General features: G+C 58.3%; 1 protein-coding gene across 8 annotated transcripts in view; it reads right to left on the bottom strand.

Moving 5' to 3' along the window:
• Positions 1-5,817: 5,817 nt before the first annotated feature.
• ATP11A (ATPase phospholipid transporting 11A) overlaps positions 5,818-16,526 on the bottom strand; it is a 121,398-nt gene continuing 110,689 nt past the window's right edge. Inside the window, exons 29-30 of one of the 8 annotated variants that reach the window (XM_045869730.3) lie at positions 10,700-10,802; positions 5,818-9,764 (exon numbers count right to left, since the gene is read on the bottom strand). In XM_045869730.3, the coding sequence (XP_045725686.1) occupies positions 10,710-10,802 (93 nt within the window). In that variant the 3' untranslated portion in view covers positions 5,818-9,764; positions 10,700-10,709. Of the gene's footprint in view, positions 10,803-12,844; positions 12,932-16,526 lie in introns of all 8 variants that reach the window. The other 7 variants (XM_054506415.2, XM_064585887.1, XR_006789794.3 and 4 more) reach the window with 7 other exon arrangements.

The raw sequence follows: 16,526 nt of genomic DNA on the forward strand, positions 1-16,526 counted from the left end.
CAGGCAGGGGGCATCAGGGCATCTGAAGCACGAAAGTGGACATGAGGACGAAAACATCCAGAACGCTCGTTTCAGCTGAGGCTTCACAAAATCTGCGTGTAGCGGGGCGGAGCGGTCAGCTGGTTTGAACTAAACCACAGCGTCCTGCCAAGAGGCAGCTCTAACGGCGGGACGCAGCATCCTGAGGTGTGGGCGCTGCCTGAGGCCCGCCCGGGGCACGGCGACATGGGCCTGCAGGGAGGGCGCCCAGCCCTGAGCCCGCAGGAGCACTTTCCTCCTCCAGGAGCGGCCCTGGGGTCGTGGGGCTCGTGGAAGGTCAGCGAGCACCCAGCGAACTGCCTGGCGGCCGGTGCGCACCGGGGCAGCTCTGCGGGACTCCCAGGCTCCGCTGGCCCAGGGTGCGGGGTCTGCAGGGGCCACCCTCTCCTGGGAGGTCCTGGGCACGCGGTGGGCACAGTGTGGGCCGGGTTCCTGACTCAGTGGACAGAGCAGGCAGGGCTCACAAGGAAGGGGGTGGCTTGAGGGGACAGGAAATGAGACGAAGGGGAAACCCTCTGCTTGGGGGGGAGCTGAAGAGATGGGAGGGGTTGGTCACGGGCAGCGCCCCAAGAACCTTGGGGAGTCAGGGACCGGATGGGTTCCTCTTCTCCAAGGGGCCACAGGGAGGTCACGGTGCTCCAGCATGCTGGGCTTTGCCTGTTTTTTTAAGACCAACACCTCGTTCCCCATGACTGCGTGGGAGGCTCTCCGGTAAGAGAGATTCTCCGGATGGGCTGTAGGAAACACCATGTAACTGAGCAGTGAAGGTACAAAGGGAGGTGGCCCCCTGGCTTCCCCGGGGACTGCTCTGCGGGGTGTCCAAGCCGACTGTGCCGCTGGTGCAGAAAATGAGGGGAAATGGCAGGTGACCCGTGCGGTGACCCTGGTCAGAATGTGTGCGGGCTGCGGGCTCAGGTCCCACAGGCCAGCGCACACGGGCCCCCGACGGGAGTGCGTCCTGCCACACGCAGGGGTTCCCAGCCAGGATCCCGCATCTTCATCTCCGTTACCCACACCCGGACGGGCTCGGCTGGCAAGCAGCTCTGGGGGCCAGCAAACCAGTAAGCCCAGAACATGAAAGCGGTCTGCTTCGGCGCAGGGTCCCCAACGCAGTGAAAGCACAGAGGACAAACCCCCAAAATTCCTGTGCTGTTCAGAAATGTTAGGGCTAATTCTAAAGTTGAGGTGATTCAAGAGGAAATGAATCTCCCCGAGTACAAAAGCCGGCCAGCTCATCCCTGGTCCGAGCAGCGCCCTGCTGGCCTCCTGCTCATCATGGCCGGATGAGCCCTTTGTGGCTTGCACAGCTCCCAAGCCCCCCGTGAGGCACAAGGAAATCACCATCACAAACGCGGCTCCAGAAAGTGCACCGCAGAGCACAAATACAAGGGGCCATTTGCACCGCGGTATCCTTGCTTACGGTGGGGGATCCATGTGAGAGGAGAGATTGCAGGGGACAGAGCACCCGCCCGGGGTCCCGGGGCCTGGGCCCGACTCTGGCTCGGTCCGGAGGTGGAAGTTGATGTTTGCCTGCCGATTCCAGATCTGGAACGCCGTCAACACTGTGGCAGAGCAGGAGACCCCGACGCTTGGGAGTCCTGCAAGGCTGTCCCCGTTGGTCACTGTGCCCTGGGCCCAGCCTGGGAGGGTCCATCTGCCTTCCAAATTGTCCCTGTTTCTCTGATTTACTGTTTAAAACTAGCATTTGAGATTAAATCATTTATATAAAAGCACGGCTTTCCCAAAAAAGTCTCTACTTTTTTAAAAGATTTATTTGCGAGAGAGAGTGCACGAGAGAGCGTGTGTGTGCCCGTGACCTGGGGGCAGCGGCAGAGCCTGAGCTCAGAGCCCTACGCTCCCAGGACCCTGGGACGGAGCCCAAGGCAGATGCTCAACTGCCTGAGCCACCCAGGCGCCCCCCAAGAAAGTCTCTATTAAGAAAAAGCAGTAACACCTCAGGTGGTAAACACAGCCAGTCTCCACGTAGGGCTAAGGAGAAGAGGCACAGGGCACTCCTCGTCCCCTTCAGAAAATCGGGGTTCCCTCAGGGTGTCTCTGCCCTTGTCACACTGGGTCCAAAGTGAGGAGGAGACAAGCGGGGACATGCCTGCAGCAAGCCGGGGGGCCTGCTGGCCATCCTTTGGGGGGCTGCCTAGGGTTTCAGAGAACCAACCTTGTGGGGGGAAGATGGGGTACCCTTTTCCGGCCCCCAGGCAGACCACAAGCCTACCTGGACCCTTCAGCAGCTGATGTCCCTCCCTTGCTCGCTCCTCCTGAACTAAGGTGCCCTCGGGTGTAATTGCTTCCCCGACGGCCGGCTCTGCCGGGACGGGGCCCTTAAGTCCTGCACGTCCACTTCTGGAAGCAAATGGCCAGGGCTGGTCTGCCGGACCACAGCCCAGGAGTCCAGCTCAGCTGGGCAGGCGGGGCTGCGAGCCTTGAGGTGTGGGGAGTATTCAGGGAGCTGCATCGTCATTGAGCCTCGCATCTGTCCCGGGCTCCACGCAGTCCCCGGGGCCGTGCAGCTGTGAACACAGATACGGCAGGGGAGCGCCCCTCCCCGCCCTCTCCCCCTGCCCAGCCCTTGGGGCCTGGGGTGCAGGGGTGTCCGGGCCTTCCCAGGGGAGTGGGAGATGAGCCCAGTTTGGGTGGGCCGAGAAGAGAATGGGGGTACAGAGGTGGCAAACAGAGACCCCTTCCTGAGGGCTTTTAAAGGGGAGCTGAGGAGTGCACCCCAGCTGATGGCCACAGGAGTTTTGTGTGGAAGGGCCGCTCGGTGGACAGGGAGGCCCCTGACCAAAGGGGTGGCTGCCCCCAAGGCAGCTCGTGGAGGAGGCAGGGCCCTGCGGGGTCGGGCGGGTCTGAGTCCCACCCTTCCATAGCAGGGCACTCTCGTCCCCTTCCTCACCCAGCTCTGCTTCAACCAGGGCCCCAGGGCCCCCGGGCTGGGCCGGCTTGGCCTGGGCCACGACTTCGCAGCGGGGCTGTTGTCTTCTTAGCAGCCCCCGCTCTCTATGGCTCGTCGTCGGCACGCGTGCCCGGCACACGCAGCCTGAGCTTGCCCAGCCCCTAAGGCCGACGAATCTCCCACTGGGTCCCCCAAAGCAGGGTCTTATGGGTTGAACTGTGTCCCCTAGAAAAGATATGTTGAGACCCTAACTCCTAGGACCCTGTCAGAGTGTGACCTTATTTGGAGATAGGGTCTTTACAGAGGCAATTAAGCTCAAATAAGGACAGGCCCCAACCCCCAATATGACTGGTGTCCTTTATGAGGGACATTTGGACACAGACGCACTCACGGGGAGACGAAGCATAGATTCAAGGTGACCTGTGTGCAGGCGGAGGACTGCCGAGGACCACCCCCTACAGCGGCCAGGAGCAGGACGGAGCCCCGAGCAGACCCTCCCTCACGGCCTCAGGAGACCCACCTGGATCCAGATGAGGGACAGTGATCCACACTGCGGTCCGTGCGGCTCGCTCCCAGCGCCCCCAGGGAGCCCGCTCCGCCAGCAAGCTGCTCACGGGCTTTGTGTCCGTTGAGCGCTTCTGGAGCAGACTGGTCTCCAGGTAGGACGGCCACGTCTGTGCCGCCTGGTTCTCTTTCCATGCTGTCCTGTCCACGTAGGACCAACGACCCCGTGGCCGCGTGGGCCGGCCCACAAAGGGGAAGGTTGTGACCGGGGGCACTGGTCGGCATTCAGCCTGCGTTTGCCTTCCCGGGACATAGATACTTTCTGCTCCACTATTCATAAAGATCGAGGAACTGTAATCATTCACTAAGTCTAAGCTAATTAAAACATTTATTTTGATATTTATCTCATATTTTGCATCTATTTGTAGCAGGTCTTTAAAAATTCTGAAGATATTATCACTGAGGTTCTCAAGAGGACGTGTTTGTTCTTAATTATCTTAAAACCCTTTCCCTCTCTTTGAATCTTGTAAAAACCAAGTGAGTAAGAGCATTGACGTGACTTTTTTCAAATTGTGATTTTTGTGCGACTAGTTTTAAAGGCTAATACATATTCTTCACAAGCAATACATCAAGGAATCTGAAAGTTTTAATGACGAAATTAGGATGGCACTTGTCCGTGGCCCCTAGGGTGTCTGGCTCCCAGGAGCTGCGACCCCCAGTGTCTTGCTGATGGGTCAACAGAGCAAACAAACGATGGAAGGCAAGCGATAGGTCGCCTCCAGTAACGTGCTGTACGCGTCAAGTGTCCATTTCTATCTTCCCAAGATTGGCTGCCATTAGTCATGACACTTGTCCACTGATTGTGGGGTTGGCGTCTTCAGTGTACATGAAATTCTTCGTCTAATTCATAGTTGATGGGCCCTCGGGTTTCTGTTGAGCCTCCATCAGGCTCGGTGAGAACAAGTAAGTGCAGCTCAGTGATGAGTTAGACATTTGCTATTTCATTCGTCATTCCTGCATTATTCCAATGCGTGCCTGAATCCTAAAAATGTACAAAGGTGAACATTTTCCCTCGGGGAATTTAGTGGTATCCCCTCAATGCAGGAAAGAAATGGAGAAATGACGTGTTCCCGAGACTTCTCCGTGCAAGAGGGAGCTCCCTAGCATGTGGGTGTTGTTAGGATATGACCGAGTGGTTGTGTGTTCACGGGAACACAGGTGAGTGGTGCTGGTTGTTACACCTGTGAGCCTCGTACCAGCAGGACAAGGCGCTGTCCTCCCAGCCACCAGGGTCACCGAGGCAGGTTAGACCCACGACAAGTGCCAGAGGCTTTTACTTCCTGTTGCATATTCCATAGTCTCGTGCTGGCCGCCGGCGGCTGGCCGGGGACAGTGTCGGCCACCCATCCAGCCCACGTTACTCAGCCCCGGATGCGTGCTTGCGTCACGGGGCGCGAGGGCTGGGGACAAGCCCGCACATGGTGGAGCCCAGGTCCCTCCCAGAGGTTTGGGGAGGCCTGTGGGGTGGCACCCCAGAACTGAGCATCCCCGACCGGGCTCCACCCTCGTCCCCTAATCGGCTCCGAATCTCAGACAAGGAGCTGAAGGGACCGCAGTGGCCGGTGGGCGGGAGGTGAATGACCAGCCGAGGGGGAGGGGGCAGCGTGGGGATTTGACTGGGCGAGGAGGGGACACACGAACCAGCCCGCTGTCCACAGGCGTCGTGGAGCTGGTGCGACCAGCGGGCACAGGGGACCCGTGCAGGGTGCAGGCCCGGAGTCTGGACGGGAGGAGGGAATGGGAGAGGCCAGAGGAAGGGGGAAGGAGGCCGGGGCAAGCGGAAGCTTACAGCCGGGGTGCGGGGCCCAGGCAGGACGGTCAGAAGAGCTGCGGGTGGCGATGGGGCGGCTCAGCGAGGAATCCATGATGCCGTTCTCCCGTCCTGAGCACCTGGGCCGCACTGCGGCCTCAGTGAGTGGACGTGCCACCCGGTCACCCAGGGGACGCCTGCCCACCTTCAGCCCAAACACTCAGGCTGAGAGGTTTCACCCTGCAGCTTCTGTCCCCAGAGATTTAAGCCCAACTGCTGATTTATTTATAAAGAAACCAAACCAGACATTTTTTTCTTCTCTGTTGCAAGCAGATTCAAGTCTCCTGCTTAAATAATCTGCAGAGGGGCACCTGGGTGGCTCAGTCGGTTAGGCGACTGCCTTCGGCTCAGGTCATGATCCTGGAGTCCCTGGATCGAGTCCCGCATCGGGCTCCCTGCTCAGCAGGGGGTCTGCTTCTCTCTCTGACTCTCCTCTCTCTCATGCTCTCTCTCTCTCTAATAAATAATCTTAAAAAAAAAATAATCCGCAGAAAAGTCTGATATAATTAAGTCATATTTTATCTACAGAAATAAAAGTTAAAAACAGTAGCATACAAAATAAACTTTACAAAGTGTAAGATTTGGTTTAATCACAATTTAATTTTTCAAAGTGGGTTAATGAATCATTATCAATTAAACCTGACTACCTGGAGGCTGATTTATTACCTTAACCGCACCTATTATGTTCAATAATTTAAAAATAAATTCCAGTATTTATGATGATGACAACTACAGATACCATTCATGTTAAATACATTTTGAAGATTCTCTTTTATCACATTACATAATGAATAGACATTTTAAATGGCAATGCAGACACACATCATAGTTTTAAGTCAGAGACAATATATGCATATTAAAATTCTGTATATTTTGATAAGGTAAAAAATAAAGCTATATAAACTGATCTTTATTTTCTGCAAAAGTAGAATCACACTTTAGTAATACTTCCGATGCATCTTCATTAAAGCTTTGTTTATAGACAACATCAGAATGATTCTCATTCTCATTCACCTACCCTCTAACTCAAAAAAATGTATTTGCCGACTGACATTTTTCCTGTTTTTAAATGGGAAGCTTCTAAAAGAAACGTAGAAGGCAAGAAACTGCACACGGAAATGTGACGCGGAGCTGTTAAATAAATAACGGCTTTCCGAGGAAAGGAGGAGGAATTGCACTGGGTTACTCCGGTCAGTGCAACACCGGTGAGCTCAGTGGTTTTAAAGAAAAAGGCCAGGAAACTCCCTTTAGGCCGCACTGGGCATTTGGTTGATATGCAACAATTTGAGACTAATTAGAACAGCATGTAGGAGACATTTTGGTACTTAAAGCTGCAAAATCTCACCAGGCCAAACTACAACTCTAGAACCCGTCACTGCAGAAGCTGGGCGCCTGGGCCTCCTTCCCAAGTGCAGGCCCGGCCACCACGAGGGGCTCATCTGGTCGGCGTTCACCCTATGGAGTCAAATGCACAGGAATAGCCAAGCTGGGTTCGCACCGGAGTTGCCAACGGGAGGATGCCTCTTCTGCCCGCCGCCCGCGGCAGAGGGCCGGCCGGTGCTCCCGGAGGCTCGCAGAGGCCCCGCGGCTCGGACGGTCCGGACGCTGCTCTCTGCCCTGTCCCGAGGGCAGAGCCGTGGGGGGTCTTCCCAAGGAGGAGGCGTTGCAGCATGTCCATCCGCAGCCCCGTCTCACCCCCGGGGCTGCCGTGCCCGCCTCCGGTGTCCTATCAGGGCACGAGGCTCAAGCCTTGTGTTCCTGGAGCTCCTGGCAGGGTCCCCTCAGGAAGCGGGCAGGATGGCCAGGGCCCAGGGAGCCTGTATGTGCGCGTACTGTGTGGCCCTGAGTGGACACAGAGCTGAAAACAGGAGGCGGGGACGTGGTGGGGACCACCTGTGTGTTAGTGTGACCTGCTCTGAAGGGGATGGTGTGCGGCTTGGGAACCAGATGCTGGGACCCGTGTGGGAGATCACGGGTTGGCAATTCATTAACGTGGGCAGTCCTGAACGAGGTTTCCAAAACAAACACTCACAGTTGACAGGACTTGCTTTCAGGTCAGTTTAAGGCAAGTAAACAGGAACTCGTGCAGGTGAGAGATCGCACTGGGTCCCACGCACACACTCATCCCGGAGGGCTCTGCCGCTCTACCTCCCGCCCCGGGCCCGCGTCACCGATCAGGCGCACTCACGGAGGATTCCCTAACAACCTTGTAAGAGACACTGGGAGCACGCAAGGGGTTAGCGACTTTCCCAACGAGACGTGCGTTATCAGAGGGTACCAAACCATCCCTCGAGAAGCTTCTATTTTAAGGCCGAAGGACGGAAATGAAAAACAAATCAAAAAGCAGACAATAATCGCAATCAACTGTGAAGAATCAGCAAGCGAAATATTGTGCTCTAAATAGGCCTTCAACTAATCACTGCCGCCGGGGACACAGGTGTAGAGAATAAAATCAAACCTGAATCTTCACATTCATCAGATATGGAGATACTCGGCCAAAACGCCCACCAGAATTTAAATGCAAAGTGGCCAAAAGTTCATCAACTTAAAAAATAAAAGCTTTAAAAACGTACTTTAAAAATTAGATGTGGTATATTAACAAATAAATGAATAAAGGGATAGAAACAGCTATGAAAATATTTCAGCGCAAAGGCAATTTTAAGATTTCTAAAAAAATACATTACAAAGAATTTGTTAACTAAACATACAGAGAATCTGTCTCCCTACAGGTATTACATTTATACCCATATTAGGTTCTTAAAAACGGCTGTAAAAATGCACACACCACTGCTGCGGGCCTAGCGCGGACGGGGGGCGGGGCGCGCGGGGCAGAGGGCGGAGACCCCCGTGCACTCCCCGTCCTTTCTCCGGGTCTTTGGTTTGCTGTTGCTACTTCACCTGGACTTACCCCAACTACTCTGTGTACGCAGTCAGTTCATCCCCTAGTTCAAATAAATATCTTATAGGCGAAACATTATACAAATTGTGAAATCTGGGCTTCCCAAAATGCCTATGCGGCATGGAGCGTCTCTGAAGCAGACTCCGTGTTCACTCACCAGCGTCGCCGGGGCCACAGCCTGGAACCCGGCAGCGGGCAAGGGGCCGGCTTGTCGTTTAGCTTCGGGCGATGTTTTTCTCAAAAGGCATCCGTTTCCACATCCACACTTTGAATCTCAGACTGAAATGTCTTCTTTGTGGACCATTAAGGCTACGTCAAGGAGGTCACTTCTAGAAACAAACAGCAGTACAGAGAAGGGACCGGGACTGTCAACGCAGCAGCCTCAAGGTCTGCCCACCCCAAATGACGCCCTGGACAGCGGATCACAACACAGCGCTTATCCAACAGAACACGCAGGGCTTGGTCCGGGTCTCGGCCATGGGCAGCGGGCCAGGGCGGCAATCCTGCTTCTCAGGATTCAGATACCGCCTCACCGTCAGACCTGTGTGGGCCTGAAATAGATTTTGGAAGATGGACGTGGCCCCTGGAGGCCACCTCTCCATGAGGACATCGAAGGGTCGGGCCCCCGGCCCCCGACCACCAGCCTTCCCCTACAACTGGGGAAGCTCTCTGGACAAGAGAACGCGGGGAGGCTCTATCCGTGGAGGTGTGAGGAACACCAGCTCCTATCTCGTATTGGGAAGGCTGGAAGGGACAGTGTTCTCCATTCGTCACACACGATGTTTTTTCTCCACAGGGGCAGCTGGGGATGGGAACCACTCAGATTCACACGGGGGATGCTAGTCCTCCCTCAGAGGGACGAACCCCGAGTCGGACAGGACCCTGAAAGCAGCTTCGCTAGGTAGCGGGTTTGGACAGAAGCAGGACACAGTCCAGGACTCCGACAGGCTGTAGGAGCACGGTGACGCCAGGGTCTGGTCCGGCCAGTTCCAGAAGCACGAGGACTGGAGCGCTCTGGACAAGGAGGCACGGAGGCAAGGCCGGCCCGCCCCACGGGGAGGACAAGGCCCCTGTGCTCGGACAGTTGGCCGTGTGGCCACCCCCGCTCGAGCCGACGGCCCACCTCCACGCAGGTGCCCTCCTCCGGCGGCGTCTGGGGCTGGAGGCCCTGGCCCGGGATGCAGTGGGTCGCGTGAGCCCAACCAAATGCCCAAGGGAGGCTGTGGGGGCCCCCAGCCCCACGAGAGGTGGCGACTGCCAGCCACGCGTCCCAGACACGTCCCGTGGTTCTCATCCCTCCTTCGGGGGCGGGGAGAAGCACACACGTGCGGCTCTCAAAGGCTTGTCCTGGTTCCACCAGCGGTCCCCCCATCGGGCGCAGGGCCGGGGTGGTGGTGGTTGTGCAGGAGACCGGCGAGGGGAGGTCACGTCAGCGTCCCCTGCTTTGTGTGCGGGCCCGGCCACACGGCCCAGGGGCTGGGGCTCTGCGGGCAGGCCAGGAGGGTGAGTTCGGGGAGGTAGTCCTGGCCGCGCACGCATGTGCTCTGTTGGAGAACACAGAGGACAGCGTCAGTCCCGGGACCCTCCCCAAGGACCCCGCCCAGCCTGCTCTGCCGCTGCCCGCAGGCCTCCCGTTCCAGACACGGTCGGTGCGTGTCCCATGTGACCGCATTCTGGCCACCAGCGGCTGCCCCGCTTGGCTCCGTCATGTGCGAAACCTCTGCCAGAGGCCCCGGGGACCGGGGCTGGGGTCCACGGTCCCCTCCACGCACGCGGGCAACCTCAGCGTGTGCAGGTTCTTACGGCCCAAGGAGGCCAGCAACCTCACCCAGCCGTTGTTAAGTTTACCGGGCAGCAGAGCCTGGGGAAGCAGTCCGGGAGAAATCGGTCTTACAGGAATAACCGTCCCCGGGCAGAGAAGGCTGTGCCTGTCACCCCGGAGACACCCGGCTCAGGGCGCGTCGTGAGTGCGGCTGCATTTCCGGGCCTCTCTGGGGCAGACACAGCCCCCGGGGGCGGCTGACGGACAACGGGACACCTGTGTCGGACGTCTGCCTGGGCCAACGTCCCACGCAAACCATGCAATCTTCCACCGTCTTGTCAAAATACGGTCTTTCCTGAGAGACCTTCTGGGTGAAGCTCGTTCCACAACCAAGGCCGAGGAATGAGCTTTGCTCTGGCAAACTAAGCACTGAACACGCTGGCTGAGCGGATCCCGCAAACGCGCGTGGAAGGCCACGGCACACATGTGCGTGTGCACACGAGCAGTGCACGGCCACGTGCGGCCCAGACACGCTCAGGCAGGTCACTTACCTGGGACAGAAACACGTGTGTGTAAAAAATGTTTTTGTTCTGTTTTTTTCATCATGAACCTTTGTTATCAAAACGGCACAGCAAAACTTTGGAGGAAAAGCAGACAGTTTGGAAGGATCACAGCACACCCAGAAGGCCTGCCAGGCGGCGTGGCAGACACGGTTACCTATCCTTGGCTAATGGCGCCTCGGCCGTGGCAAGAGGTCCTTCAGAAGTGGCCCGTCCGTGCCCGGCGCAGCGGCGACCGATGCTTTGAGTTTCGTGCTCTGCTGCAAGGCGAGGAGAAATACTGAGAGGGGCTGCGCCTGGTTCCAGAAGCGCCTCCCGTCCGTGAGCACGACCCAGCCTCGCAGCCGGACCTGGGGCCTGCGCGAGCTGGGGGCAGCGGGAGGGCGCCGCCAGGGAAGGAGCGGGTCTTCCTAACAGCGCTTCACCTGAGAGAGACCAAGGGACGGGGCAGGGCACAGAGAGGAGGGCAGGCTGGGGCAGCAGGCCGGGAGCCCACGGAGGAGCCTCCGCTGGAAGGACCGGACCGGCCGCTCCCGCCCGGCGGCCGCCTCGGTGCTCAGCCCTGCACCTGCCTGTCCCTCTGTCCCTGTCCTTCGCCCCGACCCCAGGGCTAGACTCCTGCAGGGCCCAGGGGTCACAGTGGCGGAAGTCAACGCCGGCTTTCTCGTCAGACCGTATCAGTGCCTCAGGAACCAGCAAGAAGGGAATTTTAAGAGGTGGAGGAATATAAGGTGTGAGATGCAGAACGTCTTCTGGTGAGGAGAAGGATGAACTGAGCAGGGGAAGGGGGTGCGGCCCTTTGCAGGGATGGAACTGTATCCGGTAACGCAGCGAAACACGTGTACAAATATGTATACACGGGTCACACATGTATACACGTGAGACCTGGTGCCTGTGATGTGTTTCTTTTTAACAGAACAGATGGAAGGAAACAACGGCCCATCTGACATGAGGACTGGTCCAGGGTCTGTTCCTCCAAAGTTTGGCGGGTGTCCAGGGGGGTCCCCAGAAGCACACGCACACCTGTGTGCGTGCCAGGGGCTCCGGAAGGTGCAGGTGTGGGGACACCTGTGGGCCGCCTCGTGTGGCCGTGGACCCCGCAGGGCGCCCGGCGCCGACTGTCCCCGAGCAGCCAGACATGGGCTTCTGAGACAGAGTCTTAGCACACCTCACGCGTCAAGAGTGAAAGTATGTATTTTTATCCCAAAGTTGGCAAGATTTAACCAATTTCATAAGCACAGCCTGTGACTTAAATGTTCCTAACAGTATCATCCTAAATGTTCTCAAGTAGGTACCCAGTGAGACATAATTAAGTCATTCATTCTAGCAAATTCTGATGGCACCAGAGTAGAAAAATTTTGACTGCTGATAATTACCAGAAGTTAAAAAATGTATCATCCTGTTAGTTAAAAAATAGCATTTAAAACGTATAGAGGATGAACGGTCATTAAAAGAAAACACAGCCTTTTCTTGCTTAGGTATTTTCCTATGAACTCAGCTACACTAGGAACAGTTTCCAAGCATCACTGACGTTGAGGCCTCTGTAAGGGTGTCCTTTAGACGCACGGACAGGAGCCATCCCTGGACAACTGTGCCCCTGAAATCGTGGCTCTTCACGAGCAGGCTGTGGCCCCGGGCAGCTACCCTGTGCGTGGCTCAATGCTGCTGAGAAATAACCCAGCACAGCCGCTCACAGCAACGTTAAGGCTTTCTCTAAAAACAATCAGATTCTTTTTCAAAGTGAAAAGGGAATTTGGAGAAACACTTGACCCAAACACCTCTCTCCTGGCTTTCTCCACTGCCTGGGTGGCTCAGCCTGAGCCTTGTCTTTTCTGCAGTGCCTTGCGGGGCCTGCACAACACTCTCTCATGGGGGCCTCAGTTTCCCTGTCTGTGCAATGGGTCTGCAGAGCTGCGTGAGTGAGGAGGTCTTGCCGTCCATCCGCCATTGGCTGCGGAGAGAGGGCTGGTGCTGCGTGGACTCTGCCCACGTGGGCTCGAGCGATGTAGGAGCTGCCACACCCACACCTGTGTGTGCAGGGGCCACGGGCACCCACCAGCCAGTGCGATGCAGCGCAGCCCTGCACCCGGGCAGGTGGGACCCGCGACCTCCCACGGACACAGAGAGAAGCATGGGCCACGCGCACTTCCTGCGTCTCAGACACAGGTCACCCCAGTAGCTCCTGACACGCTCGTCCTGAGCAGACAGGAGCCCGGGACGGGTGCCGGACGGCTCAGGAGGGGTCAGCCCTCTGCTTCCTGCGACCGTAACCCCACCATGCCAAACGACAGAAAAGCATCACCTTGTTCCGTTAGAAACTCAGACTGCTGGAGGTCTGAGAGAGCATAAAGATGGTGGACTGCTCAACAGAAAGGCACTGGCTCTTAGTCTGCAGTCCAGAGGGGTCGAGGGGCCACGCACATCGCGAGACAGGTGGGAGCGGTTATTTAGGCAAAGAGGTCGGAGACAAAGGGAAGGAGGAAGGGAAAAGAGAAACAAGTTAAAGCGGTTGGGCCCGGTTAATCGCAGGCACCTCCCTCGCGCATCCCCACCATCGCGCCGAGCAAACCGTGTCCCCCCTGGACGCTCCCCTCCTGGGGGCCGCGCGGGTCTCTCGTCCCCTCTGTCTGTCTCCTCCGCCCGACAGCTCCCGTCATGCTCGCTTGTCAAAGAGCTCCGCGCTGTCGGTGCCGACCACACACACACACAGGCACCAAGGAGGGGAATGCTAGCAACCAGGGGTGCCGGGCCCAGCATGCTAAAGCAGCGCAGACTTCGGAGAGGGCCCACCCACCGGGGTCCCATCCAACCGCTGGGACGGGTGGAGGAGGGCACAGCAGTGCCCAGACCTCGCTCCCTGCAAACCCAGCAGCGGCCTGGCCGTTTCCCACCCCAGAGGCCGGCCAACGGCACCCGGGGGCGGAGGAGCAGCGGGGCCATCTGAGCTTTCCAGAAGGCCTTCCCTGGGGTCCTCACGTGCGTGGACAGTCCTCCCACCTGCAGGCCCACCTCTGCTGCCTTCTGCACACTCGGCAGGATCCTCCCTTCTCCTTACGGAGGCTCTGCACCTCCACGGGCAGGACACAGGGTGAGGGGACGGGGGACGTGCCCTCCCTGAGATCGCAGGGGTGAGGGGACGGGAGAGGTGTCCTCTCTGAGATCACAGGGGTGAGGGGATGGGGGACATGCCCTCCCTGAGATTGCAGATGTGAAGGGATGGGGGATGTGCCCTCCCTGAGATTGCAGGGGTGAGGGGATAGTGGGCATGTTCTCCCTGAGATCTCAGAGGTGAGAGGGGTGTCTTTCCTGAGATTGCAGGGGTGAGGGATGGGGGATGTGCCCTCCTTGAGATCACAGGGGTGAGGGATGGGGAATGTGCCCTCCCTGAGATTGCAGGGGTGAAGGAATAAAGGGGAAGGAGTGCTCCCTGAGATCGCAGGGGTGAGGGGATGGGGGATGTGCCCTCCCTGAGATCGCAGGGTTGAGGGGATGGGGGACGTGCCCTCCCTGAGATCGCAGGGGTGAGGGGACAGGGGACGTGCCCTCCCTGAGATCGCAGGGGTGAGGGGGCGGGAGAGGTGTCCTCCCCGAGATCATAGGGGTGAGGGGATGGGGGACGTGCCCTCCCTGAGATTGCAGATGTGAAGGGACGGGGGATGTGCCCTCCCTGAGATCGCAGGGGTGAGGGAACAGGGCATGTGCCCTCCCTGAGATCGCAGGGGTAAGGAGATGGTGGGCATGTTCTCCCTGAGACCTCAGAGGTGAGGAGAGTGTCTTTCCTGAGATGACAGGGGTGAGGGGATGGGAGATGTGCCCTCCCTGAGATTGCAGGGGTGAGGGGATGAAGGGAGGCATGCCCTCTGAGATCACAGGGGTGAGGGGACAGGGGACGTGCCCTCCCTGAGATCGCAGGGGTGAGGGGATGGTGGGCATGTTCTCTCTGAGATCTCAGAGGTGAGGGGGGTGTCTTTTCTGAGATCGCAGGGGTGAGGGATGGGGAATGTGCCCTCCTTGAGATTGCAGGGGTGAAGGAATGAAGGGGAAGGAGTGCTCCCTGAGATCGCAGGGGTGAAGGGATGGGGGATGTGCCCTCCCTGAGATCGCAGGGTTGAGGGGACGGGGGACGTGCCCTGCCTGAGATCGCAGGGGTGAGGGGACAGGGGAACGTGCCCTCCCTGAGATTGCAGGGGTGAGGGGACGGGGGACGTGCCCTCCCTGAGATCGCAGGGATGAGGGGACGGGGGACGTGCCCTCCCTGAGATCGCAGGGGTGAGGGGATGGGGGACGTGCCCTCCCTGAGATTGCAGGGGTGAAGGGATGAAGGGAGGCATGCCCTCTGAGATCACAGGGGTGAGGGGATGGGGGAATGTGCCCTCCCTGAGATCGCAGGAGTGAGGGGATGGTGGGCATGTTCTCCCTGAGATCTCTGAGGTGAGGGGGGTGTCTTTCCTGAGATTGCAGGGGTGAGGGATGGGGGATGTGCCCTCCTTGAGATCGCAGGGGTGAGGGATGGAGAATGTGCCCTCCCTGAGATTGCAGAGGTGAAGGAATGAAGGGGAAGGAGTGCTCCCTGAGATCGCAGGGGTGAGGGGACGGGGGACGTGCCCTCCCTGAGATCGCAGGGGTGAGGGGACGGGGGACGTGCCCTCCCTGAGATCGCAGGGGTGAGGGGACGGGGGACGTGCCCTCCCTGAGATCGCAGGCGTGAGGGGACGGGGGACGTGCCCTCCCTGAGATCGCAGGAGTGAGGGGATGGTGGGCATGTTCTCCCTGAGACCTCAGAGGTGAGGGGAGTGTCTTTCCTGAGATTACAGGGGTGAGGGGATGGGGGATGTGCACTCCCTGAGATTGCAGGGGTGAGGGGATGGGGGATGTGCCCTCCCTGAGATTGCAGGGGTGAAGGGATGAAGGGAGGCATGCCCTCTGAGATCACAGGGGTGAAGGGACGGGGGAACGTGCCCTCCCTGAGATCGCAGGAGTGAGGGGATGGTGGGCATGCTCTCCCTGAGATCTCAGAGGTGAGGGGGGTGTCTTTCCTGAGATTGCAGGGGTGAGGGATGGGGGATGTGCCCTCCTTGAGATCGCAGGGGTGAGGGATGGGGAATGTGCCCTCCCTGAGATTGCAGGGGTGAAGGAATGAAGGGGAAGGAGTGCTCCGTGAGATCGCAGGGGTGAGGGGATGGGGGATGTGCCCTCCCTGAGATTGCAGGGGTGAAGGGATGAAGGGAGGCATGCCCTCTGAGATCACAGGGGTGAGGGGATGGGGGAGCGTGCCCTCCCTGAGATCGCAGGAGTGAGGGGATGGTGGGCATGTTCTCCCTGAGATCTCCGAGGTGAGGGGGGTGTCTTTTCTGAGATTGCAGGGGTGAGGGATGGGGGATGTGCCCTCCTTGAGATCGCAGGGGTGAGGGATGGAGAATGTGCCCTCCCTGAGATTGCAGGGGTGAAGGAATGAAGGGGAAGGAGTGCTCCCTGAGATCGCAGGGGTGAGGGGATGGGGGATGTGCCCTCCCTGAGATTGCAGGGGTGAAGGGATGAAGGGAGGCATGCCCTCTGAGATCACAGGGGTGAGGGGATGGGGGAATGTGCCCTCCCTGAGATCGCAGGAGTGAGGGGATGGTGGGCATGTTCTCCCTGAGATCTCTGAGGTGAGGGGGGTGTCTTTCCTGAGATTGCAGGGGTGAGGGATGGGGGATGTGCCCTCCTTGAGATCGCAGGGGTGAGGGATGGAGAATGTGCCCTCCCTGAGATTGCAGGGGTGAAGGAATGAAGGGGAAGGAGTGCTCCCTGAGATCGCAGGGGTGAGGGGACAGGGGACGTGCCCTCCCTGAGATCGCAGGGGTGAGGGGACGGGGGACGTGCCCTCCCTGAGATTGCAGGGGTGAGGGGACAGGGGACGTGCCTTCCCTGAGATCACAGGCGTGAGGGGATGGGGGATGTGCCCTCCCTGAGATCGCAGGGGTGAGGGGACGGGGGACGTGCCC

The sequence above is a fragment of the Mirounga angustirostris genome, unplaced genomic scaffold, assembly GCF_029215605.1.
Source record: "Mirounga angustirostris isolate CCGP_5_RB_7025 unplaced genomic scaffold, mMirAng1.0.hap1 SCAF_3, whole genome shotgun sequence".
Lineage (NCBI taxonomy): Eukaryota > Metazoa > Chordata > Mammalia > Carnivora > Phocidae > Mirounga > Mirounga angustirostris.